This window comes from Sus scrofa, chromosome 3, assembly GCF_054392235.1.
Source record: "Sus scrofa isolate SSC_HxYL_T2T_F1_AM1 chromosome 3, Sscrofa_HxYL_maternal_Yorkshire_Landrace_v2.0, whole genome shotgun sequence".
NCBI classification, from domain to species: Eukaryota; Metazoa; Chordata; class Mammalia; order Artiodactyla; family Suidae; genus Sus; species Sus scrofa.
The window spans coordinates 8266701-8292169 of record NC_139385.1 but is presented as its reverse complement, the minus strand read 5'-3'; the positions used below and the strand labels follow the sequence as shown (position 1 = coordinate 8292169).

Genomic DNA, 25469 nt, shown 5'->3' with positions numbered 1-25469 from the left:
TTTGAAATGGGGTTGGGATTCAGGCACTTTTACATCCATTTCTTTTTTCCCCTTTTTCAGCCACACCTGCCACCTATGAAGGTTCCTGGGACAGGAATCAAATCCGAGCCTCAGCTGCGACCCGTGCCATAGCAGGAACGCCCTACACCCGCCTCTGATCCTTCCAAGGACCACCTGCTGACGGCGGGGGCCATGGCGCTGGTCAGTGTACACTCTGCAAGACAAACCACGGGTTGACAGGTGGGCCTTAGAGGACCTTATGATATCCCTGTCCTGGCAAGCAGGATACCTGAAGGGCCCTGGGAGAGCTGAGGGTTGGGGAGGGGAAGGGGGCAGCTGTGGCCCCAGTTAAAGATGGTATTTGGGGGAGGAGTGCCTTCAGGTGAGGAAGGAGCTGTAACAGGAGTACTGAAGCAAGGCCATCTGGTTCGTTTTCATAGACTAGTTCAAGGGTCAGGAAAGCCCAAGCAGGGCTGGCGGGGCTTCCCACCCAGGCCTTGGAGGAAGGAGCTGGGATACCAGAGGAGCCAATGGTTTAGTGGACAGGGAGGCTGGCATCCTCGAACATCCTTTACAGGTCATGTTGCCAGCATGATGCAGGGCACTGCCTGGCATCGTGAGGATGGGCATCTGGCCAGCAGGCAGGTGGTACCCAGTGCCTACTCCAGGTGCCTCTCAGGTCAGCCAGCGCCTCTCTAAGGTGCGGGAGAGGTGCTGGCAGCTCACGTGGTACATGGGGGGGCCTGTGGCAGCCTCCACCATCAATAGGTGTTGGCCAGGGAGAGGCAGATATGTCATAGATCCTTAAGCTGACACCAGGACATAAGTATGTCCCCGGCCATCGCCTCCAGTGTAGCCTTGACATATGCACCATGTGCGAAGTGGCAGGAACACAAAAGACATCTGCTGGCCCCTCCCTTTCCTAGTCTTGGTGCTGCCCTAAGGAGCAGGGCACCCATGGAGCCCACGTGCCTGCTGTGCTCCTGGCTGGAGCCTTCCTCCCCAGGCTTGATTTGAAGCTACCCACAGGAGGGCTCTTCACAGCCACTCCTTCCTGCTCCCATCATCCAGTCCCCCTTGCAGCAGTCCAGTGCTTGTGAAATCACAGCCACTGTCACAGAGACCAGCCTAGACCGCCTCGCGTCTTTGACTCTCTAAGTGCTGGGTACATATAAAGCAGGAAGCAGCAGGGATCCCAGTGCCTGGGTCCTGGGCGGGTGGTCGAGTGGGTTGGTAATCAGTGCCAGGTGATTTAGCTTGCTGGGTACCAGGAAGAGCCTGGAGCCCAACAACTGACCTCATCAGTTGCCCTGGCAACAGTATTGCCCTTGGCTCTACCCAGACAAGATTTATTTTAGCCTGTTGCCCTGGTAACTAGGGTTGCTCCCTAGGGACAGGAAGTTGCAGAACCTCAGCTCTGCTGGGTGAGAGCACCTCCCCCAACCTGAGGGGCTCCACCTGCGTGTCCCTGCCGGGCGCAGGTGCAGCGCGCCCTTGGGGCGAGATCTCCGCATTCCAAGTGCCTGCGGGAGACTTGTTACCAAAGAGGCACCTACAGGGAGGAGACTGGGGCACTAAGGCCAGGATCTTCTCCTGTGGCCCTCTCTCCTCCATCCCAAGTTGTCACTCCTCTGTGGAGGGGGACTCAGGGACAGTGCCATCCCCTTCTTCATCCCCCCCCCCCCCCCCCCCGCCGCATGGCTACCAGGTTCCACTGTGGAGAGAATGGAGAGCTTGACAGAGGTCCTGGGGACCAGCTCCTGCTTCTTCATCCACAGAGGCAGCTGTTGGGGACCCGCTGAAGGCTGGGCTCAAATCAGAAGACTGTTGCCTGCGGGGTACGGTCACAGCCTTGGCCATGGGGACATGAGGACTTGTTCAGAAGCCTGGTGGCAGTGCAGGTGTCCTTCCAGTCTCACAGTGTGGGTCCCAATTTGTAATCACCAGGCAGGGTCTGCAAGGAGGCCCTGGAGGCCGCAGGGCAGGGGGAAGACAGCCTGTCATTTGGACATTTCCTTGCAGGCCGGGGATTTTTCCATCCTTGCTGCCTGCCTGGAGGAAGGGTGCCCAGAGGCTGCTGCAGTCCTGGTGTCAGCCTATTCCCTAGGGAACTCTTGCTTTGTCTGCTCTGGAGTCGGAGGCTGACCCAGCGTAACTTCAACTTTGCTGCCCGATCACCCTGCCCTGGCCAGTGAGCTGGCTGGGGTCCATGTAGGACACAGTGACTGGGAGGCGTGGAGGGGGGACTGCAGGGAGGTCCCTGGGTTCAGGCACCAAGCAGTCCAAGATCCCTGGGAAACAGCAGGCATGTGACTGAAACACACAGTACGAGGCACTGCAGCGCCTGGTCCTTTAAATCTCACATCCAAACCTCAGAGTTTGAGGTTAGGAATGGTGAGGGCGGGGGCACAAGAAGAAAAGACCACAGAGATTTCAGCTTCCCTCCCTCTCTGGCTCTGGGCAGAGAATGGGAAACAGGTAACAGGTGGAGGGGCCAGAACATGAAACACCCAGGGGAAAACAGATGGTGGTCCAGCCACCCTGGGGGCGCCACCAGGAGATGGGAGGAGGGTAGAGCCTGGAGAACAGGAACAGGACAGGCTGGGGCCTGAGCCTTGGGAAGGTAGAGCAGTTGAAGGTATTTACAGAAAAACCCTCAAAGTAAGTAAGTGGTAACACTGTCCCCACTGCTTCTTGCTGGCAGGCTCTTCAAGGTCACTGAGTGGAGAGACCCAGGGAAATCCCAAGAAGGGACGGCAGAGGGGCCAGACGGTGACGGTGGAAAGGGAGCTGCTTGAGGCAGCAGGGCGAAACTGGGCCTCTTCGCCAGGTGAGGTGTTTAACCCAAGCCACCTGTCTTGTCACCACACAAACAGGCCAGCCGTTGACACAACACCCCACGTGGAAAGGGTCTGAGGAGGCCCCTGACCTGGGAGTGCTGTATCTGATGAGGCCCCACCCTGGTCCCCCTTCCTGCCCCCAAAGTCTGCTCCCCCCAGCTCTCCCAGCGGCTGAAACTGGACTCCACCTCAGACAGGGACCGACTCTGTCCCTGGCCAACAGCCACGCTGTCACCAACCCAGGCAGTCACACTGATGGACATGAGGCCCCTCAAGCTCGTCCCAAGCAAGACCCTGAGAGCCTTTTTTTTTTTTTTTCTTTCAAATGCAGTTCTTTTCCAACATTGCCTGCAACAGCTTTGGTGCAGGGATCTGGGGGCGGGGTAGGATGGGGAAGGCACGTGAGGAAAAGAAAGGAAAAAAACAGCCAATTGCACAAAGCCTTTCCCCGGAAAAGCCCAGGCTCTGGGGGTGGTCAGGACGTGTGGCTCCCTCCCCCCGACCCCCTGGTTGAGGCACAGATAGGGATTCGTTCCATTCCCCATGGGAAGGAGCTGTCTGGAGCGGGAGGGAGCCGGCGTGGGGGTCTGCGCGTGCGTGCGTGTGCATATATATATTTGTATGTATAATAGGCTATATTAGAAAATTCTCTATGTATAAATATAAAACACTGATATCCAAACATGACACCGCAGCGAACTAAAGTGCTTGCCAGGAGCTGGGCATGTGTAAGTACGCAGCTAAAACCATTCATCCTGAGTGCCCAGGACATGGGAGGAGCTGGGGAAGCAAACACATGGGGAAAGGGGGTGCTGACACCCCCCCGCCCCGCTCCTCGCCCGTCTGGTCACCACATCAACACCATGCACGCCTCATCTCCCCCTTTGCCCTACTTTCCCCACTGTGCTTCTGTCCACGAGGAGAACAGCGCTGGAAAGCTGGCATGGGGGAGGGCTGTGCCCACGACTTCCTCCGCCCACAGGGCTGGGCGTGAAGGGCAGGAGGGACAGAGGATTACTGTCATAATTAATAATTTGCAGAATGAAACACCACTGCTCCTCTAGGCCAGGCCCTGCCATCTCGCCTCCTGGGCCCCCTGCCTGGGTCAGGGCTGGAGGGAGGAAGCCTTGGGGCAGCTGACCCCGGGGAGCTGCCCTTTGATCTGCAAGCCCCAAGCAAAGCATCAGCACCTCCACCATCCCCAGCCCCCCACCCTGCAAAACAAGACCCATCTGGTCTCAGACCCGCAGAAATGCCACAGGCTAGTGGTCATCAGAGCTCCAGGGAGAAGAGGGGCCCAGAGAGCAGGCCCCCCCAGGACACAGTGCTACAAGAAGGGGTTGGTGGTCGGAGGTTTGGAGGCAAATGGGCTTGATGAGGATCCAGTCTAGAAAGAAACAACAACCACAAATCGTTAGATTAGGGAGGAAAAGCCAGAGGCCCCAGACGAAGTGCAGCTCAGGATTCTTTTTCCCTCAAAATAACTGGGGAGGTGAGGCGGGGGGAGTGTGGACAACGGTGGGGCTGAGACGAGGTCCCCTCACGAGCCCACGCTTCCCTGCTTGGAGTTTCCCGAGGAAGGGGAATGAGGGGTCCCATGTGGCCCTCTGCTCCTGGGGCGGTTCTGTCCCCAGCCCCCAGCATGAAAGGCCCCGTCCCACACCCGGGCTGGCACCGCACCGGGACGCTCACCATGAAGGGGTTGGTGGAGATCCCGGCCGGCTGGCTCAGGGGCCTCTGCCCCAGCTTGGCGGGTCCCAGGTCTCCGAAGGAAGAGCCTGGGAGGCAAGAGGAAAAGCTCAGCTGCCGCCCCTGAGCCCGGCTCCCTGCAGGGCAGGCACAGCCACATCCCGAGGTTGAAGCGGCCACAGGGGCCTTCCCAAGGGCGGCAGTGACCGTGTGGAACAGTCAGGGGGCACAGGCAGGTCTGTGGCTTCCCTGGTCCCCGCTTCCTGGCCCAGAGGGGCGCTAGCTCAGAGGGCCGTCTCCATGGTACATATTCCTGACTGGTTTTCTCACCCGGGCCGCCGGGCGGGCATGGGAAGAGAGGAGGGCGGTCTGAAGGTCTGAATCCCTTACCGTCCGGCTGCTGCGGCCCAGAGGGCTGGGCGGGGAAGAGCGCGGGTGGGAAGGGGCTGGAAAAGGCCCCGGCGGCGGGGGGCACTGTCTGGGGGAAGCCAGGCCCCGCACTGCTCATCCCGAAGCCGGGTCCTGTGGGGGGAGGGATGGGGGGCTCAGGTGAGGTTCTGGAAGGTACGCGGGAGCACAGTTCTTCCTAAGTCCCTCCAAGGTGGGGAAATGTGTCGTCTTTTCCTACCCAGAGGCCCCCAGTGGAGGGACCCCGACCGAGCTTCCACGCATCCTGCCAAACCTGCCCTCTCCTGCCCGTGGCCCGTGGCCCGGAGAGCCGGGTGGTTATGAGCATGGGTACAGCATGGAACTGGGGGCAGCTGCCCTTAAACGGCATAAACTAACGCTGTTCTCCCATCTCTAAGACTGGGGCCAAGCCGTGAAAGTCAGACAACAGCGGCAAAGCCCCAGTTGTTGGGCCTGCCTCGTGGGTCAGCTTGGTAGCAAGTATGATGTTCTCTTCCTGGCCTCAAGGCTTTGAGAACCAAAAAAAAAAAAAAGGGGGGGGGTATGAACTTGACGCTGAGGAGACCCCAGGGCTCTGGCTGAGAGGGCAGGGGATGGGGCCGTGGTGTCGGGTGGAGCCGGAGAGGAGGAGGAGGCCGGGCTCCCAGCGGGAAGCCAAAGGCGGCTCAGGTGAGAGGTGCAATTCTTTCTAACTCTGACGTTCTGACTTGCTGACTGAGTGCCTCTACTTTTTGCCCACTAGGTGGCCTGGAAATTAAACCGGTCTGTCCTGGGCTGGTGACTCTGGAGTCAGGGCCGGGGGGACGTCGGGGAGGCTTACCTGTGGCCAAACCATTGGGCTGGAACGGGTTGGTGGAAGGCAGCTGGGGGTGAGCAGCAGGTGCCGTGAAGGGGTTGAAGGCTGCTCAGGTGGCGTGGGGTAGAGGCAGGAGGAAGGATGGTTATTTTTCCTCATTTGGTTAATATTGTGGTAACAACATCCGTCTCAGCCCTGCTCCGCCTCTCTCCCCTCCTCCCTGTCCAGAGTCTCCGATTTCCTTCTGGGTGGCTACACGAGACTCACCTCCAAAGGCAAGCCCTGTGCTGCTGCCTCCACCAGTGGGGGCTGACTGAAGCGTGGGGACCTGGCTGGCTATCCCGAAGACACTGCCATACAAGGAGAGAAGTCAGCATGCACGTCATCCAGCACCAAGGGGTAAGCTGGGCATGGGACGGGGAGACAGCGAACACGTCCTGCCCAAAGGGAGGGGCGGAGCGGGCTGGGAAGGCGAGGCCAGGCCTGCTTGGCTGGCTCTCCTGCCCGACGCCAAGCTCCCGACGTCTGGTCCTACCTGTTAGGGATGCCTCCAGCTGATGCCCCCGGTCCCAGCAGGCTGCCCATATCTCCCAGGTTGTTGGGCTGACCGGCAGGTGCAAGAGGAGAGGCACCAAATGGAGTCGCTTGGCTGCTCCCTGGGCAGGCACAAGAAGCAGAACAGGGAGTGCGGGCGTGAGACCGGACTGGAGGGGGATGGAGGCAGGGGTGCGGTGGAGGGACGGCACCAGCGGGGTCCTCTGAGCCAGCCCCTCCTCCTGACCGCCCAGTTCAGGACGGCTTGTCTCCCACTGGGAATTCTAGGCAACCTGAATCTCGGGCTCCCTAGTGCTCCAAACCGCCGGCCCTGAGAGGAGAGCAGTGTTTGCTCAGGCAGGTCCTTGTCCCTCCTGCTCTAGTTTGGCTTCCGCTTCCCATTTTTTCCTTAAGAGATGGAAAATTCATCCTTTGCCTAAACCAGCATTTCCACGTGTGGAGAAATGATGTGAAGGGGCAGGGGAAGGAGCTGGGGAGGAGCCGGGAAGGGCAGAGGGGCTCAGGGACACTCGGGAGACTCCTGAATGAGGAGATGGCCGTGGAGGTGAGGGGCGTAAATCTTCGCCAGCACCGTTCCCACTGCCGGCCGAGCCACCTCCACCCCTCAGGAGACCCCTGTCACGACCTCAGCGCAGGGCTGGGACCCTGTGCTCCCTGGTCTTCACAGCTGAACAGAAAAAGCAGGGAGGGGAGTTCCCGTCGTGGCCCAGTGGTTAGTGAACCCGGCTAGCATCCATGAGGACACGGATTCAATGCCTGGCCTCACTTAGTGGGTTAAGGATCTGGCGTTGCTGTGAGCTGTGGTGTAGGTTGCAGACATGGCTTGGATCTGGCATTGCTGTGGCTGTGGCGCAGGCTGGCAGCAACAGCTCTGATTAGACCCCTAGCCTGGGGGACCTCCATGTGCTGCAGGTGCGGCCCTCAAAAGACCAAAAAAAAAAAGAAAGAAAGAAAAAAAGGTAAAGAAAAAGCAGGGAGGGCAAGCCTCCTAGGGGAAGCTTTACAAAACTGCCCTCAGGGCAAGTTCTAGAAACCCTGAGTACTGTGGTGTGGCAAGAAGAGGCCCAGGCCCCATCATTTTAAGAAAGCCTCCTTATCTGAGGACCTAAGTCTCACCCAGAGTGTGGGATCCTGTCAACTACCCTGAGCCGTAGTGAGGGTAAAATGAGGCTACAAAGGGGAAAAATCTTGCTTTTTTTTTTTCGGTCTTGTCTTGAACAAGTGGCCCTACCCTTGACATGACCTGCTGACTCCTACTCACCCTGCAGGCTTAACAGAACCATCTTCATGGGCCTTCCTGACCCAGATGTGAATTCGATTTTTCTCTTCTAGAACCTTGTTCTTTTCATTCCTAGCACTTGACGTATTTGTAGTGATGTATTTTCTGTATCAACTGGACCAATTCCACTGCTGGGAGTTTCCTTACAGATATAACTTTCCATTGTGCAAAGAAAGTTATTAACTATGGAGCTCTTTTTCTTTTTCCTGGCTGTGCCCATGGCAGGTGAAAGTTCCCAGGCCAGGGATCAAACCCACGCCACAGCAGTGACCTGAGCCATAGCAGTTGACAATGCCAGATCCTTAACCCACTGTGTCACTAGGGAACTCCTGCAGCTCTGTTTAATAGCAAAAGTTTGGAACATCCTACATATTTAGCAACAGGGGACTGAGGAAATAAATTACAGGATAGACATAAAGGGGACTGGGATGCAGCTATAAAAAAGACCGAGGGAGCTCTTAATGTACTGATGAAAATATAACAGTACCTTAAAGAAACACCGGGGTGCAGAACAGTGTGTGTGTTAGACCATAACACATGTCGTTAAAAAACAGGACAATAAGAAATGAGTAAATGAAGGAGTTCCCTTGTGGTGCAGAGGGTTAAGGAGCCAGCATTGTCACTGTGGCAGCTCGGGCTGCTGCTGTGGTGCAGGTTTGATCCCTTGTCTGGGAACTTTTGCCAGCTGCAGGCATGGCCAAAAAAAGAAAAAAAAAAAAAAAAAGCCACCAGCTCCTTTTCCCAGGGGCAGGGCCTTGGAGAGGAGGGGACACGAGGGAGCCCAGTGTGGGGAAGGCTGCGGAAACACTTTGCAGGACCAGCACCTTGCATCGCATTTGTGGGAAAAGGGGAAGACGCCCACAGGAGTGGAGAAAGTGGAGGTGCAGTTCAGACAGGAAAGGTGATACAGCCAAACCCTGCAGAAAGGATGAGGGGGAGTAACCTTCAGAAGGCACTTTTCTTTCTCAGACACAAGAGGAAGAAGGAAAAGGCAAAGAGGAGGGCAAGAGGCAAGGAAGGAAATGGCAGAGCCAGCCTCGCTCTCAAAGCCAGACTGCTCCCCAGCCCCTCACACCTCAGCCCCCGTGTCTTGTTGGGAAAGTTTGGGGTTTTTTTTTTAACCCCTCAGAACTGTAACGGGAGTCTCCATGCCTTCTCTTCTAAAGGGTCAGGCTGCTGTGTGTGTCCAGACCCCGGGTTAAGGGGTCTTCCCTGTGCTGGGTGCTGAGCTGAGCGTTCCTGACCGGCCCCGGCTCTGACTTGGAGAACCCAAGATACGGGCGGGGACGACAGACGCCAGGGCCCGCCGGCCGAGAGGTTCCAGAGGTGGGCTGCTTCTTGAGGGAGGGCCAGCGCTCAGAAGACGGAGCTCTCCTTGGCCACTCTCCTGTCCCCTGGCTTCCCAGAGGAACAGTGCGGGACTTCACCCCTCTCCGGTCCACAGGCCTCGAGGAAGCCGGGAAAACCTGAGACCTTGTGCTGGATCTTCTGCTTCTCAGACCCCACCCTTGCCTTTGCCTACCTGACTCGAGGTACGAGGAATTTCCAGGGGGATGCAGCTCCCTGTCCTCACTTAGGCCTGACTCTTCAGTCCTGCTCTGGGCCCTGGGGTCAGGGCGCGCCCATCGGTGTAGAGCAGCTCCTGGGCCCTCCAGGCCTGCAGAGCTGTGCCGCCTGGTGGACACTAGAGGGCAGAGGCGGGCCTTGCTCCCCGGGCGGGCGCCCTGCACAGAGGGCCGTTCTCAGAAAGGAGGCCAAGGCTGGGAGGACCCGGGAGCAGCCGTGCTCCTGATGGCTTCTTAGCCACTTCCAGAGCCTCACTTCCCACAGCTGGATTTGTGGACTGAGCTTCTAAGAGTTTCAGGAAAACTGCACTTTTAGAAACCTCCCCTTCTCCCTACTCCCCCTCAGATATAAAAATACAGCTGGGCTTGTCAGAGAGACACCCGCCTCTCACTCAGATCTTCCTACTTTGTACCCAGCGGTTCTTCGTGGCACACGCACAGGGACACCCCTGTGATCACGGTGTGCTGGGAAGTGAATGGCATCCGCCACTGATCTGACACCTGGGTTTTGGCCAAGTCACTGGCCAAGCGGAGCCAGTGTCCTCACCTACAAAATGGGGAACTTTCTTTCCTCAGGGAGCTACTACGGGGGCGTCCTTGCACACCATCGGGGTGCTGGGGGGCTCTGCGTCCAGTGCGGGCTGACACTGGACAGAAGGTTCAGCCCAGGACAGCTCCGGGGCGGAGGCCTCCCTTCTCTCCTCGGCGCACGCTCTGATGAGTCGCGCGAGGAAAGCAGCTCTAAATGTGGCCGTTCCTAACCACCTTGGCCCCATTCCCGGGACCACCGCTCTCTCTCGCTCAACTCAGCATTCCCGTAGTCGTTTACACCCTTACCAACAGCACACACAAGGCCTATTTCCCCACCCAATACTGGCCATTATAAATCTTTAAAACTTGTGTGACTATAATGTGCCACATTATTATCTTAATTTGCGTTTTCTCTGATGAGTTAGGTTGAGGTCATTTTCAATTTGTGATTTTATTTCCCTTTGGGGTAGAATTTACTTCTAACCCTTGTCCATTATTCTAATCTCTCTTATTCAGAGGACTTTAAAAAGGCATCTATAAAGGGTGGGGAAAAAAATGTATACATGTAAGAGTAACTTGATCCCCATGCTGTAGGGTGGGAAAAAATAAAAAAATAAAATAAAAAGGCATCTATGTTAAGGTTACTAACTTTTTGTTTGTTTTCCACATTGTAAGTATGTATCTTCTCCTTAGATGCTTCAGGTCTTTAAGGACATGAAATATTGTTTTAGGAAATTTTTTTTTGGTTTCTAGGGCTGCACCTGCAGCATGTGGAGGTTCCCAGACTAGGGGTCAGACGGGAGCTACAGCTGCCGGCCTACACCACAGCCACAGCCACGCAGGATCCAAGCTGCGTCTGCACCCTACACCACAGCTCATGGCAGCGCTGGATCCTTAACCCACTGAGGGAGGCCAAGGATCGAACCCACAACCTCAAGGTTACTAGTCGTCTCCGTTTCTGCTGCGCCACAATGGGAACTCCTGTTTTAGGAATTTTTTTTTTTTTAAAGGGCTGTACCCATGGCATATGGAAGTTTCCAAGCTTGGGGTCGAATCGGAGCTGCAGCTGCCAGCCTATGCCACAGCAATACCACATCTGTGACCTACACCACAGCTCACAGTAATGGCAGATCCTTAACCCACGGAGCAGGGCCAGGGATCGAACCTATGTCTTTATGGACACTAGCTGGGTTTGTTACCGCTGAGCCACAATGGGAACTCCTGTTTTAGGAAAATTTTTTAGGACTTTTTTTTTTTTTTTTTTTTTTGTCTTTTTGCTATTTCTGCATATGGAGGTTCCCGGGCTAGGGGTCGAATCGGAGCTGTAGGCGCCAGCCTACGCCAGAGCCACAGCAACGCGGGATCCGAGCTGCATCTGCAACCTACACCACAGCTCACAGCAATGCCAGATCATTAACCCACTGAGCAAGGGCAGGGACCAAACCTGCAACCTCATGGTTCCTAGTCGGATTCGTTAACCACTTTGCCATGATGGGAACTCCAGGACATCTTTTACCATATAGAAAGTGACCTATGCAATTTCTCTGTTAGAATTTGCGATTTTGTTTCCCAGCATATGGTCAGATTATACATGGGTTATATGTTTGAAAACAATATATATTTTCTTTTTTGTTACAGAGTTCCTCTATATTTCTTAGGTCAGACTCCTTCAAGTGTTACTCAGATGGTCTACTTCCTGTCTGTCTACACCATCTATTAATCTTGCTGGTTTATTAAATTTTCACGTGTCTGTTTTTGCTTTATGAATTTCAAGGCTACCCTGTCAGTTACTTTAAATTCACAGTGTGAGAACTTTGTTGTGAATTTTAACTTCTATCAATATAAAATGTCTCTTCTTGTTCCATTCAAAAATATTAAGAGTTCCCATCGTGGCTCAGCAGTAACGAAGCTGACTAGTATCCATGAGGATGAAGGTTTGATCCCTAGCCTCGCTCAGAGGGTTAAGGATCTGGCGTTGCCTTGAGCTGTGGTTTAGGTCGCAGACACAGCTTGGATCCCATGTTGATGTGGCCCTAGTGTAGGCTGGCAGCTGCAGCTCCAATTCAACCCCTAGCCTGGGAACTTCCATATGCCAGGGTGTGCCCCCCCCCAAAATATATATAAAGATAAAAACAAAAGCAACCAGTCCCTGGTGGGAGGTGGGAGGGCTGTGGGCAGAGCAGAGAGTCAGGAACTCCTGAGCTGTAGCCTCCTCTGTAAAAGGGCTACATTTGAGGGGTTCCTTCCAGACCTCAAAACTCTGGGGTCAGATGATCTGAGATGGGGCTCTTGCCTTGGGTTGGCTGTGGGGTGGAAGAATAACTTACCAAAGCTGTAACTTCCCGCTAGCATCCGACTGGCTGGCAGTGAGGGTGGGAAAGGGCAAGGCCAGGCAGGTGGGGAGGGGAGAGAGAGAGAGTGTCAGTCACTGGCTGTCCTCAGACGTCTGTCCTCGCTGTGCTGCCCTGCCCTCCAGGGTGCAGGATTTCCAAAGGAAGGGGGCAGCCTGACAGCTCTGAAGACAGACGAGGGGGGCGTAGGGAGGAACCCACTGCTTTAGGGGCCTTTGGACTCTTGATGGTACATGACCAGCACAACACAGGGTCTGCAGGCTGCTGCTGTCTGAGGGCTGCGTGAGGACGTCTGTAGACCCCCTCGGACGCTGACCCAGCCTGGCCCTGGGGGCGCTCTAGGGGAAAGGCCATGTCCATTCTCAGGGTTCCTAGGACTCAGGTCTCCCCTGCGTCCCTATCAGCGACCTCCTGGCGAGCAACCTAGACGGCTCCTGCTGCGGTCGTAGCCATTTTCCTTATGAGAAAAAACTACAACAGAGCCCCTTCTTCCTGATGGGAACTGCACCACACTCCTCTCCTCCTTCTGGAGCGTCCCTTTGTCCAGGTCCTTGGGCCGGCCGCACACGTGAATGGAGGGTGATGTATGCGTGTGGACAGCTGGGGCGGGTGTGAGAGAGAGAGAGAGAGAGGGGAGGTGGGAGGGGCAGAGTTTACCTGGGGGCACCGGCTGGGCCGGGAACGGGGCTTGGCCAGCAGGAGGAATGCTTCCAAACGCAGAGGAGCTGGCGCTGCTGCCAAAGGCATCGAAGTTGGCAAAGCCCCCGTGGGACGGCGTTTGGCCTGTAGGTGGAGAGAGCGTTAAGGTTATGTCTATATAGAATGCTATGGAATCTGTGCCACCCAGGCTAACTCTCAAGGCCAAAGGCCACCCAGTGGGACATCGGCTTCCCACAGGGTCCTCTTCAGAGGGAGCTGGCAGAAGCCTGAGACAGAGGGTCAGACACATGCAGACGGATAGGGGATCTCAGCGGCCTCCAGGCTCACTCTCCATTTTGTATCTTTACTCCATGAGGCATTAACATTTCTGTCAGGGCCCAGTTTGGGCGGAATAATGGGAAAAAATTTTTGTTGCGGGGAAAGGGCTTAAAGAGGCAAAAGGGAAACTAGATAACTCTTTCGGGCAACACTCTATTGGCACCGCTGATCTCTGGGAAGAGGGCGGGGGAACACATGACAATTCCCTAGCCTCCTTTGATTGACTGATTGATTTTTTTTGGCTGCACCATGCAGTGCCATCATGTGAGATATCAGTTCCCAGATCAGGGATTGAACCTGGGCCACAGCAGTGAAAATGCCGAGTCCTAACCACTATACCAGCAGGGAACTCCCTCTTGCCCCATTTTAATAGAGAAAGCAGTAGGAAAGGCTCTTTCCTGTGCTCTAAAAGGGAGTGCTAGGACCCCCCAGCTGTACGGCTTTACGGTCAAACTCCCAACCCTAAGCCTGGCTGTGCTCACCTGAACCCCACCCCCCCCAGAGTTACCCGCACGTTCATTCCTGCAGAGAGCTAGAGGCAAGTGAATTCCTTGTGTTGGGGGACCTATGCTGTGGAAAGGTTCTATCCCAAGTCCACTTACCCCCAAAGGCTGGGAATGCAGCAAAAGCTGGTGCCACCTGGGGAGCAGCGAAAGGGTCTCCGCCGATGTCAGCCAGCAGGTCCGTACTGGCTTTTTTGACTGAGGAGTGGGGAGCTGGCTGAGAGCTCCGGGGCTGGGACGTCCGAGGCTGAGACTGACTGACAGCCTTGGAAGAGAAGGCAGTACACGCAGCGCTTGGAATCCCCGACATGACTCAGGCCCCTGCACGGCACCCCGGGCTGCCCCCAGATGGGCAGGTGGAGAGAGGAGAGGGAGAGGTTTCCTGGGCAGAAGTTGCCTGAGCCCTGCTCACACCTAATCCCTCGTCATCTCAGTGCGCCAGCTCCCAGAACCACACACTTTGGAGCCTGTTCGTCAAGGTAAGCCTGAGATACACAGGGGTGTTGCCCAACAGCCCCCCCGGAGCTGTTACTGCCTCATCCTTCCCAGGTGCTTGAAGCAGCTTCCTGGCCCCTCTGTCTTTCCTTGGAGGGAGGGTCAGGGTTGAAGGTGATACTCTGACACCCCTAAAGGCCACTTCCTGTTGGGTCCTTTCTTCCCAAACATACAAGTCCACAGTGAGAGATGCAAGACAGAGGTAACAGCGGGGCCAAGAACCAACTCACATGTCCTGTACCGCCGTCTGCTAGGTCCAGGAGATTTGATTGAGGAAACTGACACCCCTACCGCCCAAATCCCCAAGTAATGTTGGGGCACAGATCTGAGAGTTACCTGGCTGGAGGTGGAGGCAGCAGCTGAGAGAGATGGCACGGGGTCTCCCAGAAGTGTCCGCAGGGGCTTCCCTTCCGGGATGGAGCCCTGGACTGGGGTGGAGGCACTGCCTTTGGTATACTCGGGCCCCTTGACTTGGTCTGGGGGGACATACCTTTGAGAAAGAAGAGTTGCGCTGAGAGGGGTGGGGGACCTCGGACCTCGCTCAGCTTAGGTACTTGAGAAAACACAGGTAATAGCAGTCAAAGCCTTTTCTCATTTTCCTATTTTCTGAACTTAAAGGGAATTTAGCAACTTAGCAAAGTTCTGCCCAACTTGAGCTTCTCCTCTACTGTCAGATGCTCCTTTTCTTCCTCAGGAATGTTCCGTTTGCTCTGGCTTGTGTCTCTTTGCCCCTCACCTCTCCCACCTCCTTCTGACGTGTCAAACCATCTGAGTTTCAAGTACTAACACCCGCAATCATGCTGACCTAGGTGACCCTATTTTCCAGCTTCCTACTCAAGGGCCCCTTTTATTTGCTGGGAGTGTCTTCAAGCTCCTGCTTCTCAGCCCCATAAAAAAGTCTCTGCCCCCTTGTCTTCTAAGTGCTCACCATCCATCCCGCTGGCTCCCGCTACTTCTCATAAAATCCCCTTGCACTCCAGTGGATGTGGTCTCTGCTTGGGATGTATCTTCTGTGTCCAAAATGCTGTTTTATCTCTCCCAGTCTCTTTGCTCCCTGCATTCTCTTCTCCACCCCACAGCTACCCCCCAGCATGCACACACCCCAGAGATCCAACAATAGGAAGTGACACCTGGGGATAGAGAAGGGGGAACAGAGATGCCGTTTCCGCAGCAGGAAAACAAGGTACGTATACATCATGGGTTAAAAGCATAAAGCTTTAGGCCAAGTGCTTCCTGCCACCTCTCCCCATAAACGAGATCAGCTGAGCCGTCAAAATTGACCACATTCCCTAGTCGGGGGCCTTGCTCTCCCCTCCAGTCTACTGTCTTCCCAAAAGAGGGTCCCCAACCTGCAGGCTTAGTGACCAAGAGCACGTTGTTCTTTCCTGTGCCTTTATTGTTTGAAGTCAGAACTTAGCCCTCACTGAATCTGAGGGGAAGAGACTCAACCCTCATCTAGCCTTTGAGAGAAGCCCTGATTCAACTCTGGAAACTGGCCTGTAGGACGAAGCACGCCTAGGACACCTCTCTCCAGTGCGATCCCTTCCGCCCCCTTACCATCTCTTCTTCTCATATTTTTCCTGGAGAAACTCCTTCACTTTCTGAGGATCCCTGGAATCTGGTATTAAGGATGTCCGAGCATCAAAAAGCCCCAGCCAAATCTTCCTGCACACCTAAAGGAATGAAGTCAGGCGACAGAGGAGTTGGGGCAGAAAACCTGGAATGGGAATAGTGCCATTTCCAGCGTCTTCATCAGTAAAGATTTCTTGAGCCTGGACAGAGGGTAAGGATGTGGGTACCCTTCCACGACAGATATGACCCCTGTCCTCACAGAGCCCCTCATCTAAGGGCAAGGTCATGCCTTAGATAAATACAAATACGTTTAGAATGACGCATGACAAACCTTGTGAAAGAAAATAAAGGGCCGTGAGAAGTACGGGGAACTAAATTAGGATGGGGGTGGGTCAGGAACAATTTTCAGAGCTGTGGCTCCCCGAGCACTCTCCAGAGGCCCTTGCTGGCACCCTGCAAGTAAGTCCATCCCCCGTGAGCTAGGGGTGCTGCTAACACCCAGGCTGGCATCTATCTTCCCATCTGCAGATTTAGCCGGAGAAGGGGATTAACTCATTTTCAAGTTAACAACATGGGCTTAAACCCGGTTGCTGAGGCTCAAGTCAGCGGAGCTGGCTCCCGGAGCTCTTCCTCAGAGGCGCCCGTCAACCTGAACACCCATTAGTGTGGGGCACTGCCCCCTCCAGTGCCCAGGGGCCACCCCAACAGGCATTCTGCTCCTTCCCCTGATTCCTCCAAGAGGCCCAGACAAACCACAGTCTGTGTAACTAAGATTCATGCACATACACGTGGACATGAGATAAGATACCTTACATACTAAAAAATAAGAGGAACTGGAACAAAAAAGAAAACAGTAGGGTTTTCCTATGATCATGAGGCAAAGCTCTGCTGACAGGGCAACCAGAGCTGGCAGTGGGGGCTCACCTCGTTTCCCCGGGACTGCAGGAACACTACTTCAGGCTCTGTGAAGGTTGTCATGGAGATGGACTTGACTCGATGAGGGGGGTTCAGCCCTCTCCTGTGGGAGCGAAATGGAACGAAAAAGAAGTTGAATGCCGGAGTTGCGGTTGTGGCTCAGCGGGTTAAAAACCCGACACTGTCTGTGAGGATGCAGGTTCGATCCCCGGCCTTGCTCAGTGGGTTCAGGATCCGACTGGCTCTGATTCAACCCCTAGCTTGGGAACTTCCACATGCCAGAGGTGCACCCGTTAAAAAAAAAAAAAAAGAAAAAAAAAAGGAAAAAAAAGTAGAAGGCCGTTAACACCGCAGTTCTGTTTGTGGGAGGAGAGGGAGGGAGAAAGACTAAACCAACACAAACGTTAAACTCTCTGAAGCTACTTCCTCGTTCAAGGAAAGAAGGGAAGCAAGAATGTTCTGGACGCTTCTCATAAGAGATCCTGGGAACATCCTGGGACCCCAGTCATTCTGCAGAAGAAGATGGGGCCCCCACCCAGTGGCCTGCTCTCCCTCGGCTCAGACCCTAGCAGTTCAGTGTTGAGGCTGAAGGGGTACTTGTGGGAACTCAGGCCTGTGACCACTTCCCAGTTCTGGCTTTATCATTGTTTCAGATCTACAGCACATCCTCAAGGTCCCAGAGCCCATGAAGACACGAACCCCTCAAGCACGAGGGAAGGCAAAAATGAAGGCACGTGACTGTAGTACCAACGGAGATTCAGAGACAAAAGAGTGCCCAGGCTGGCTGCTCCTCTTGTCTACATGGGAGGCTGGCGTGGTGTAAGGATGGAGTGGGGCCTTGTCTTTTAGGAAGTGATCTTGGGGGAAAGAAGTATTCCAGACTTTCTTACTTCTAGATCTTTCAGCGAAGCAGGAGGAAGTCAGGTTCAAGCATGGGATGTGAGACTGGCAAGAGTCAGGAACACACATCCTGTAGTGATGTTTTGTGCCGGCCCTGTGTGTTCTGTTAACTCCCTGGGAGTCCAGCTCTGCCCACAGATGCCCTGTGGAGATTACAGCAGAGAAGGCTTCCTAGCCCCATTCCGCTGCCCTTCGGAGTGTTCTAGCAGGAACTACAAGCTGAACCGGGCAGGGTTTCAGAGGTTCCCCTTTCTTTACCTTCCGTTTTATTCTAGTCTAGACTCACTGCCTTCATTAGATTAAAACAAAACTGGCTGAACCAAAACAAACTAGGCCCTGGGGCCGGGAGTGAAAGACCACATGCAGGAAAGGCAGACTCAACTGAGGAGCCTCTTCAGGCTTTCACTGCCCTGGAAAAAGTGGGAAAACCAAGACATGAAAGTAAAGTAACTCCAGAATAGGGTCCTGGCCGATGCCCTCAGGAAAGCCAACAAAACTTGCCAAATGGCAACCGTCGGAAAAGGGAGAATGTGCACGTTCAAGCTCATAGGTGCACATGCTGAAGAAGGTGCCCGGCTAGCCTGGCAGCAGGGCAGTGAGTGGGTTAGCCTAAGTGAAGGCAGCTGGGCTGGGGAGAAGGCGCAGAGTACGCAGTACACGGCGAAGGGCGGCTGCTCTAAATGGCTGATTTTGAGATTCTAACCAAGGACAGGAGGAACACTGGACGCTACACTTGGGGTTGTTTTCAGACTCTGATGGGTCTCAAAATACCCCTTTAAAAGAGAAGCAATATCAAAGAGGATGGATGCCCGGAGGAAAGATGAGAGCAGGGAAAACCAAAAGCAAGGCTTTGTAACCAGGTGTCAAACAACAGCTCTTAAACTTGATTTGACCTGGACGCCCTCCTGAGTACATGTCAGAGAGATTCCAGTTTTCTCTCCCAGAGCCTCTCTTTTGTAACGGCTTGGTTTTGTTTTGTCCCAAAGTCAAGACAGTCTGCTTTTATACCCTCAGCCCTTCTCCCCTTAACCACTACGCCCTTCCCCCGTGAATGCCAGGCCTTTCTGAGGTCTGGCCAGAGCAGACCTCTCTGTTCTATGATCCCGGGCTGCCTCTTCACCTCCCACTAACAAATATTTACTTTGCCAAAATACAAGGCATTGTGGTCGGCACTGTAGGGGATACAAAAATTAGAGGACCTAGTTCTCAATTTCCAGGCACTCGTTTCCAAGAAGGGTGCAGGGAGCCCAGACAAGGGCACGCCTCAGCGCAGCAGGGTGCCGTTTAGGTGCACATGGTCAGGTCGGGGAGGATGTGGCACCAGGATGCAGCAGTGAGGGAAGAGAAGCGGTCATGGGAAAAGTAAAATGTATTATGTTTACACTAGCAAAACAGATTCTAAGCCTATCACAAAAAGGTCATTGACATTTCCTGAAAGGACAACCAGGAACTGTGAGCAGAGTGTAAACAGGGAGGTGTGCTTCCTTGGGGGGGGGGCGTGGGGGGGCCCCGGGAACTTGACCCACTCATCAGTCTAGCGGCGATGCTGTGAACAACAGAACTTCCTATGGCTGAGCTGGGACTGGAGGGGATTTTTGGGGGCGTGTGGGGGAGAGGATAAAGGAAAGGCAGAGAAAATAAGTGATTTAGGTGCTTTGGGCCAAATGAATCTCATGGAACAGGATGTTTCCATAGCACGGTACAAAAAGCACTGCTCTGACCTTGATGTCTGTCGACTGGATTATGTATAACCAGAGCCATGGTTTGGGGGCAGGGAGAGTCTACAAGGCAACCCTCTGCAGCCCGGGACGAGGGCCTAGTTACATGGCCTATGAGTCAGAGCGTCTGTCTCTGAATCACAGAGGCCACTGCTGGCTGAGAGAAGGCATTTAGAAACCAGAGCCCCTTGCCTCCCAGTAGCTGAAATCAAATGGTCTAGGAGTGTTGTCTGTTACTAGTACCTCCCAGAGTCATTCACTGGGCCAGATGGGAATCACTGCGCTGGATTAAACAGACCCAGCTCTCCAGCTTGCACCCAGTCTCCCCAACATAACGCTCAGGTTCTCCCCCAGAGAAGTGAAAGCTAGATGGAGGCCCTGCCCTTTGGTTATCACAGCAAATCTCTTCCGTTATTTCAAACCAGGAGGAGCTGGGGAAATAGAGATAAGTGTGTTTGCCCAGAACAGGGCAAGCTGTCCTAATTGAAAGCAAGGTAAACTGCTGGTGCGCCAGCCTCAGGCCAGTCATGGTCGTCTTCTACTCGGGTTTCTTTTTTACAGGGCGCCTAAATGGCATGTGAAGTACTCGGAGTCATTCTTTGAAGTACTCGGAATTACTTGGCAAGGGAAGCAACTTGCAGAGATCCTGAAGTCTGCCCAAGCCTCTCTCTCTCTGCTTCTTTCCTTCCCTTTGATTCTAGTAAGCATACTACTCTTTCTGCAAATACCACACCTTCTGTTTCTCTGTGGTCATCATCCTCGAACTGGCCCATATTTTGCTTCTATTTTGCTTCTATCTTGCTTCGTAAAAGCCTCAAACCTGCTCAGCTGCTCAGCTAAGAAGGTTCTGCCAGGTCGACAGTGGAAAAAAACCATTCTACCCAGCGCCCAAGTTCTTTCACTCATGCCAGGTTTGGACCTGGGAATTCCTTACCTCTGAATATTTGTGTTCAAATTCAAACACCTTAGATTGTGTTCCTTTGCTCCTGGAATTCTATTCCTCTGCCTCTGAGCAGGGTTTGGCTAAGCCGGGTTAGCTCTTACCTTGGACTCAGACCTTGCCAAGAGTTGCTATTAGGACGGCTCCCCTGTGACCTTGCTCCAAGGTCAATTTCACTAGTTTGGGGGATTTCTTCTTTATCTCACTGCTTCAGTCCATTCCTGAAGTTCTTTCTCAGTGACAAGAATAGACAGCTGCCCCCTTGGAATTCCTGCTGTGGCGCAGCGGGCTAAGGATCTGACATTTCTCTGCAGTGGCTCGGGTTCTATCCCCAGCCATGGTACAGTGGGTTAAGGATCCGGCATTGCTGCAGCTGTGGCTCAGATTTGTTCCCTGGCCCGGGAACTTCCATATTCTGCAGGTGCAGCCCAGAAAACTCCCAGACAAGCCCCCCCCCCCCCAAAAAAAAACAGCTGCCCTCACAGAGAACCTTGTAGAATCCTATCGCCAGCTACCTTCCTCTTCAGGTGCAATCTCAATCCTTTCTCATTCCTGCCCCCTCTTTGGCAATCTCATCCCTTTGGTAATTGATGATTTTCTTAGGGACTTTTCAAGTTGTCCAAGATTTGACAAGTTGTCAAATCTGTCATTTGAGAGACCCTGTCCACCTCTGCCCAGCAGACGTGAATATGAAAGGTGAGGTGGAGGGGATGGAGGGGGAGGACGAAAATAAGAGCAAGGCATACGTCTACCTCTCCACCCCAGACAGATGGAAAAGTACTGAATTATTGAACAACATACTACACGTTTCCTTCCCTGGAGATAAAAGTGCTTCAGCTGGAACAGCTACTAGCGAGACCGACAGGGAAACTAAGGCACCAGGAGGGTAGCAATGTGTCACAAATAAAGAGCTGACACCCAGTCCAGAGCTCTGTCCACCTTAATCCTGACCTAATCCCATTGTCAGTAAAGTTGTGCAGAAGCAGGAGAGACAAGGACTGAGACCTGAAGGAGGGTGGATTTAAGGATAGGCAAAAACAGGGCAAGGGGCGTTCCTGTCGTGGCTCAGTGGAAACAAATCTGACTAGTATCCATGAAGACTCAGGTTCGATCCCTGGCCCTTCTCAGTGGGTTAAGGATCCGGCATTGCTGTGGCTGTGGTGTAGGCCAGTGGCTACAGCTCAATTCGACCCGTAGCCTGGGAACCTCCATATGCCACACATGGGGCCCTAAAAAGACACCCCCACCCCCCAGAACACAGACCTGGTGCGGGAAGCACGTCACATACTTGGGTGAAAAACTGGGTGTCAAAGATAGTGCCCTGCCCTGATGCCAGTGAGATCTCAGGCCTCCATCTATTTTCTTTTAAAAGAAAAGTGGTTTATTCATTGAGGCACCCAAGCCAACCAGAACAAGAAAGAATACTGAGGCACTGCTTTGGAAGTAAATTCTTTTCAAAAGCAGCAGAATCATCTTCTATTGGAAGAGTTAGAAATAAAAGTAAACAAACAGGCACATGTATAGGGAAAATAAATGGATCTATATCCAGGTTAAGGAAACTAGGTATTGGAAGAAAACCAAATGAATAAAACTAGGTCAAATTTGGGACCTACAATTGTGGCAGCATGCATGTAAATTTAGAAACAGCAGAAACTAGCAGCTTCTCTCTCAGGCCTTCACACCAACACTGTGGGCTTTTGCTACAGCTGAGAAAATACTTCTCATTTAAAAAGAGAGCAAGAATGAACTCACACACGCAGAGAGGAAGCATAATCATACCCACCCACCAATATTAAAATCTCATGTTTTTTCTTCAGATCTTGGGAAATTCACCTTCAGTTGGAACAGTCAACTTTGTTCTATCAGTCAGTCCAGCCAGATGGGAACCCTGGTAATTCTGCTCACTGCCCCCAGGACACTCCATCCCCCTATGTAGAAAACATGTTTGTAACACAGTCAACAGAAAACTGGCTTTCAATCCTGCTGTCTCCTTTCGCTGCCTATAGGGCTAAGTGTGATACTTCAACTCCGCCGCACACCCCCGGCCTCAACCCCGGCAACATCCTCTTCATTTTGAGAAAGAGTATTTCTTCTCTTTTCATCCTTTTCATCGTCATCCTCAGTATGAGCCCCTCACTCTCTAACCCATCCTGAGCCTTAGTTTACTTCAAAGCACTTACCACTACCTTATATTATGTATTTATGATTTATTTACAGCCTATGGCCTCCACTAGGATGCAAGCTACATGAAGATGAGACTTTGTCAGTTTTGTTCATTACCATATCTCCAGTGCCTATAACAGTGGCTGGGGCTTGAGAGACAATAAATGTTTGTTGACTGACTGACTGAACGTGTGTGCTATTGGCCTACTACAATTTTTCACTTCCTAGCACCAAAGAATCCTATGGTCAACCATGTGGATTTAAGATGTATGCATCACGGAGGAGCCATGCCTCTCCACTGCCTGCTGGACTGTGTGTGCCCCCTCCCAACTCTGCAGGCAGCAGGAAGCACGCCCCATCCCGTATTCTGCCTCTGACCCACCTGCCAGCTCCCAGAAGTCCATCAAAAGACACAGGTAACACTTTGTGAAGCCCCCGCTCCCCTTCAAGCTTTATATGCCTTGTCCTAGTGTATGCTAATTACAATTCCAATTAGCAAAGGAGAAGTACCAAACCACCAGAACCAGGGCAGCCCTTCCCAGCCAGGGATGTCACAGCTTTCTTGTAGAGCTGCTTCTGACCTGTCTCTCCTTATCATCTCTATATGCCTTCAGTGCAGCTTCACGTATTGGTCCAGCTTCTTGACCCTTCACTCTTCCGGCTAACAAAGGGGTGGCCTAGCTTCTCATTTCCCAACTATCAAAATGTGTTCCCTCAAGTCTACTGTCGCAAGAATCATTCTGAGCGATTCTCATAATGCTTCGCCAAAAATACTAGGCAAAAATATTCTTTCTAGAATTTTTTGAAACTAAAAAAAGGAGGGGAGGGTTGGTGGACTCCCCCTACCTGGTCCTACTGTAACTTAAGTTCTTAAGGAGCTAAGCCCCTAGTTGCAAGTTCATACACCACAGACAGAGACAAGCCTCTTAAAATACTTCTCTATTAATCAATCCTTAGGCCACACTTACCTCCACCCAGTGTCTGTCCAGATCACAGATGTTTTGACTTGTCAGCAGTGAGATCAACAATAAAGACCACAGGGGAAAGTGGGAAAGTTCTGCAAATTGTGCACTGATATGAAGGAGTTAACTTTTCCAGCAGAAGAAACCAGGTTTTTAATGTGAGCCACATCCCTTGGCCCTCCTTCTGTCCTGATTGAGGGATATTCATTGTAGAAGGGAAATGTTATCTACAGGATACTTTAAACCAAGATCTATGAACTAATGATAATGATGTCAGCACTTGCCATTTATTCAGTATTTTATCTTTCATGCCATCACAGTAACCATGGGAATGAATTAACACTGTTTCCTAACATTTTCTTCTTGGGGCCTAGACTCTGGTATGCCATCAATTTTATCCCCCTGCTTCCTTTTACTTCTCTCCAGACTCTATAATCAGATTTGCCTTTTCATAACAGGATCTTCAGGAATCTGCTTTCTACTCTATGCTATAAATATTCCTAAACTTTGCTCCTATTCTCCTCAAAGTAGGTCCCAGCCTCAGGTCTCTATCCTTCTACTTCATTTGAGCCTCTCTCTACTTTTGACACATTCCTGTTTGGTTCTAAACCACTGTCCCAAGAGCCACAGTGCTTTTCACTTAGGCTAAAATCAGGTCTATCCTCACAGCACACAGGTTGATCAACATAGAAGATTGACTAAGGAGGTAAAAACTGAACAGAGAAATCCTAAACTGTATGAGGAGACCTGGATTCTCATTTCTGTTCTGCCATGATCAGAGCTAATATCAAACAACAAAGGCTGAAAACAGCAACCCCCATCTGGCACTGAATAAGTTACTAAACCTCTCTTTGGTTCTGTTCTCCCATCTGTCACGCAAGAACAATGCTGCTCCCTCTTCGGCTCCTAAAGGTGTGAGAAGAAACAAGGGATGCACTCCTAGTTAAAAATGAAATCAACCAACCAATGTATTAATACTAAAAAGTCAAAATAAATCCCTTGATAAACTTAAAAAAATAGACAGGCTTGGTATCACATGTTAGTCATGCATCTAACCAGATAATTCCCTAAGGGGTAAGAAGAACCTTACTATGTAACCAGAAATCTGGGCTGGAACCATGGCTCTAAATTAGCTCAGGCATGACCAAACAGAGTGCCAACCTCTAGGGTAGCATTGCAGATTATACAACAAAGCCCCCTCAAATCTAGGAAGAGGTGCCAGATGCTACTACCAGGAGCAAGGCATGGCAACAAGGAGCTTAAAAGTGTAAATTATTACACTTAAGGATGGCTCACCCAGAACCCCAAACCTTTGGAAAAGTTAAGTTCTCTAACAGGGCAATCCACCAGCATCTCTTAGATTTGTAAGAAATTTCCCTCTGGGTAGCATTCCAAAGATTAGAATCTGCTCCTGAACATTGGAACAGGGCTCTGTACCTGTCATTATCTCTTCTTGTCGAGGTGGGTTAACTTACCTATTTTAAATCGTTTTCTCCGTCCCACACTCCAGGATGGGCACAAGCCAGAGGGAAGAAAGGTACCCCTTCATTCTGAGCCTAGCTTGCTCTACTGCTTTCTTGCTTGCCCTCCACCTACACGAGGTTCCCTTTCAAGGTGTTTTTGTCATCTTCCAGCTTTTAAAATCTCTAACCCCCTCACCCCCAGAATCCTTCAATTGTCGCCTCCTTTAGGGAGTTTCTCCAGTTCTCTCATTCCCTTCCTTTCCGCTGCAACGCGACTCCAAGCGTGTCTTGTCTCCTCTGATCCTCTCCCTTTCCCATGACAATTCTGCAGCAGACGACCCTCTCTGCACATCCCGCGCGTCCCAGGCCTCCCCGCCGCCCCCAACCTCAGCTCTGTCCCTCTGCCCGGGGTCCCACTGTCCCCAACGCCAACACTCCGCTGCTTCTTCCCTGTCCTCCCCCAGTGTCGTTCCACTCACAGGAGGCCGGAGCAGGTGGTACAGACGAAGCTGCCCACAGTGATATCCACGTAGGTGACCCCGCGCTGGGCGCACTCGAAGCAGTGGCGGTTCCCGGCCTGGCTGCAGCCTCCCAGCTCCCGCACCCGACGACACCACACCTCGGAGGCCGCCTCTGCCTCCGCCTTTCCCCCGCCGACCCCGCCACCTGGTCCTGGGCCCTTCTTCGCCGCCATCACCATGGCCGCTCAATCCCGCAGACCTCCTCCCGGCAAGTCAGCAATCGCCCCTTCAACCACTGCCGCCTTCCCGCCTCCTCTGCCGCCTCTGCACGCCCGGCTCCCCTGACAGAAGCTAGGGAGCCGGCGGCATCCGCGCGAGACTCCTC

General features: G+C 52.9%; 1 protein-coding gene and 1 long non-coding RNA gene across 21 annotated transcripts in view; one reads left to right on the top strand and one right to left on the bottom strand.

The window, feature by feature from the left end:
- The window catches only part of LOC106509647 (uncharacterized), an 11464-nt gene extending 1157 nt beyond the window's left edge, over positions 1-10307 (top strand). For 3 of the 19 annotated variants that reach the window (XR_014840166.1, XR_014840164.1, XR_014840161.1), the window contains 5 exons: positions 61-240; positions 2705-2830; positions 5962-6132; positions 9012-9099; positions 9709-10307. This is a non-coding gene — a long non-coding RNA (uncharacterized LOC106509647). Of the gene's footprint in view, positions 1-60; positions 241-1708; positions 1839-2022; positions 2212-2334; positions 2479-2704; positions 2844-5961; positions 6133-8536; positions 8657-8733; positions 8894-9011; positions 9100-9708 lie in introns of those variants that run through there. The other 16 variants (XR_014840168.1, XR_014840163.1, XR_014840173.1 and 13 more) reach the window with 15 other exon arrangements.
- On the bottom strand, positions 3457-25469 carry AGFG2 (ArfGAP with FG repeats 2). 2 transcript variants are annotated; one of them, XM_013995456.3, is made up of 13 exons: positions 21869-25469; positions 16487-16580; positions 15548-15663; positions 14327-14480; positions 13595-13760; positions 12672-12797; positions 11991-12023; positions 6269-6389; positions 6001-6083; positions 5758-5838; positions 4920-5051; positions 4533-4618; positions 3457-4227 (listed from the first exon to the last, which is right to left on the bottom strand). In XM_013995456.3, exons 2-13 carry the CDS (start codon positions 16538-16540, stop codon positions 4168-4170), a joined length of 1212 nt encoding a protein of 403 aa, XP_013850910.1. In that variant the 5' UTR covers positions 16541-16580; positions 21869-25469; the 3' UTR covers positions 3457-4167. The 2 variants fall into 2 exon arrangements, with proteins under 2 accessions (XP_013850910.1, XP_005661967.1); XM_005661910.4 differs by having other exon boundaries at positions 25103-25469.